This window comes from Haplochromis burtoni, unplaced genomic scaffold, assembly GCF_018398535.1.
Source record: "Haplochromis burtoni strain Fernald_Lab_line unplaced genomic scaffold, NCSU_Asbu1 Contig_180, whole genome shotgun sequence".
NCBI lineage: Eukaryota > Metazoa > Chordata > Actinopteri > Cichliformes > Cichlidae > Haplochromis > Haplochromis burtoni.
This window is the reverse complement of record NW_024582541.1, coordinates 1,299,301-1,302,089: the sequence shown is the minus strand read 5'-3', so window position 1 is coordinate 1,302,089 and position 2,789 is coordinate 1,299,301. Positions and strand designations below refer to the sequence as shown.

Below are 2,789 nucleotides of genomic sequence, written 5' to 3'. Positions count from 1 at the left end.
ATAAAGAGAAAAGATATTAATATATATATAATATTAATATTTAAAGCCTTAAAGCTTAAAGCTAATCTTTAATAATATAGTAATAACTATATTGGCAAACGCAGGTAAAGAGGTTAAAGTCAGTTTGGAATATATGGTAGGCATTAAATAAATATAAATATACAAAAAACTAGTGCACTCACCTCACAGACACAGTGTGCAGGACACTTGACCTTGTTCGGTTCTTCAGTGGGTCGTGGTATGATCCCTGCTGCTTCCTCTTCCTCACTCTGGCATCTCAGCTTAGGAGGGTCGACAGCGTTCAGTCTCTCACCTGAAAGATGGGATGCTGATCACTTTCCCGAGGTTTCCTGAAGCTGTCAGTACATGACCAACAACAGCCCATCGTACCTTAGTGGATGCAGGCAACGAGTTGCAGAGGATTGGATTCCTGGACAGTTCAGACGTCTTAGGTTAAGCAGTTCGACAAAGGCTTCAGTGTCCAGGTAGATTAGACAGTTGTTACTAAGACGAAGCTTCTTGATATTCTGCAGGCCCTGAAAGCAAAGGAAGCTGGCATTTTATTTAAGGCTCCAGCAACAGGTGCATCTCTGTAAAAGTATTTTGTACACACGGTTTAGTGTGGGTACCTGGAATGCCATATTAGGGATGTAAACCAGCTGATTGTGTGAGAGGGAGAGCAGGTTGAGGGAGCCCAGCTGAGAGAACGCTCCAGGCTGGATCTCTTCCACACGATTACGGTCAATAATAAGCTGCTTTAGTGAGGACAAACCGTCAAATGACTCCTAGAATCATAAAAAAAACCAAGGACTGCACTGAGAATGGTTGGGTAGACTTCTTGAAGTTAATTTTTATTTTTTTAAAAACCACTTAAAATGATCATGGGATATATGTGGTTTAAGTCTAAGAATACCTGGTAGAGGATGTCAATGTTGTTGTTGGCAAGGTTGAGGAAGACCAGGCGACCGAGGCCACGGAACGCCCCCTCCTTCACCTTGTGGATGTTACAGCGCTGCAGCAACAGGTGAGTCAGGTAGGGGGTGTGCATGAAAGCCCCAGTGGGGAGTTCCTGTAAGTCATTACCTCGAAGGTCCAGTTTGACTGTTCTCTATAAGGAGATTACATATTAGAGGATAATAATAAGTATTTAATAGGTACCACAGCTCGAGAAGTTTAGCCGAAGCCTTATCATTCTTTAACAGGGGTATTAAAATTTGTATTTGCCTCGAAATAAACACCTGTTCAACAGAGAATTGTTTAAACAGCCCCATTTTTGAGGATTGTTTAAACTCCACAGCTTACCCGACTGTTGTTGCTAACCATTTCCATCCCTTTATGACCACATTCAACTTCTGATGGCTGCTTCCAGCAGGATAGCGTACCACAGAGCTCAAATCATCTCAAACATGTTCCATGAATATGACACTGAAATTACTGTACTCATATTTTCTCCACAGTCACCAGATCTCAGTCCAATAAAGCATCTTTTGAATGTGGTGGAACAGGAGATTTGCATCTTAGATGTGCAGCAGGCAGCTGTGTGATGTTATCATGCTAATACGGACCAAAATCTGGGAGGAATGTTTTAGGACCTTGTTGATGCATGACGAATTAAGGCAGTTCTGAAGATAGAAGAGGATGCGGTTGTGTCCTCTAGGTCGTATCCAGTTGCTAGCAAGGTGTATCTAACAAACTGATGAGTAAGTGTATATTTTTATAGATACCTCATCAACATTAGGAGGAACCTGGGTCAGGTTCTTGTTGGCACAGGTCACATTGAGCTGGACACAGCAACACTCCTGTGGGCATTTTGCTGCTTGGACTGCAGAGACGCAGCGGACCAGCAGGCTGATCAGCAGAATCCAATGAGTAAGATGAAGGCGCTTCTGCATGGAAAACACTCATTCAGTCTTTTAGTTTTGCTACATACCTCAAACAGTAACATTAAATGTTTAAGGTGCAAACACAGCAACAAATTACTGCTGATTAGAGTTTAGTAATTCTTTAGCCCGCAAAAAGGTTGGACACTGTGCTTGGTTACTGTCACACAGTGGAAATTTGTATTTGTTTTATAGTTTATTTGTATGTTTGGTTCTGATTTTATTTGCTTGATTTCACTTTGATATTTGTAATGCATGTTTTGAGTGTTTATGTATGACATTGTTTTAATCCACTATGGACTGACTGGACAGTGGACAAATTAGTCAATAGCAGGCACCTGTTGAGGTGTTGGGTGTGCCCTGATGTGGCCTATCAGCTGCTGAAAGGATCTGTTGAAAAGCTGGGTCAGCACCTCAATGAGGGAGAGGCCCAGATTCTGGGAGGAAGGAGCATGTAGACGCTAGATGAAACGGCTTGCGTGAAGACGGGCTGATCGGTGCGACTTGGTGTCCAATTCCGGCCACAGAAAAGGTGACCGGTGGGAATCAACGTGTGTCATCAACAGACACACGTTGTCTGTGAACCTCTGCCTGCATTTGTGAGAACTGTTGTTCACTGGTTGCAGCTTCACAAACAATGTTTCTGGTTAGTATCTGTTTGTTTATGTAGTAGGTTGGAAGACGCTACATGTGTAATTTTGTAAGAAAATCACCTCCACCCCCCGCTTATTTTTGGTTTTATTGTGACTTATTCTAACACTGTTATGCGTTGCCATCCCGAGGTTATACCTCATTATGTCAGTAGATGGTGTTCTTGCACTGCTGTGGAACTACCAGAGGGACTCTGCGCAGCTCAGAAATAAATGAGCTCCGGCCTGAGCAAGACTCTAATTTACGAGAGCTACGCAG

At 42.8% G+C, this 2,789-nt stretch overlaps 1 protein-coding gene across 1 annotated transcript in view; it reads right to left on the bottom strand.

Moving 5' to 3' along the window:
- Positions 1-467: 467 nt before the first annotated feature.
- LOC121815316 (chondroadherin-like protein) overlaps positions 468-2,789 on the bottom strand; it is a gene marked incomplete at both ends in the record, with an annotated part of 3,177 nt that continues 855 nt past the window's right edge. The window contains 4 exon segments of the mRNA XM_042225733.1: positions 468-536; positions 630-785; positions 914-1,108; positions 1,725-1,886. Of these exon segments, the coding sequence (XP_042081667.1) occupies positions 468-536; positions 630-785; positions 914-1,108; positions 1,725-1,886 (582 nt within the window).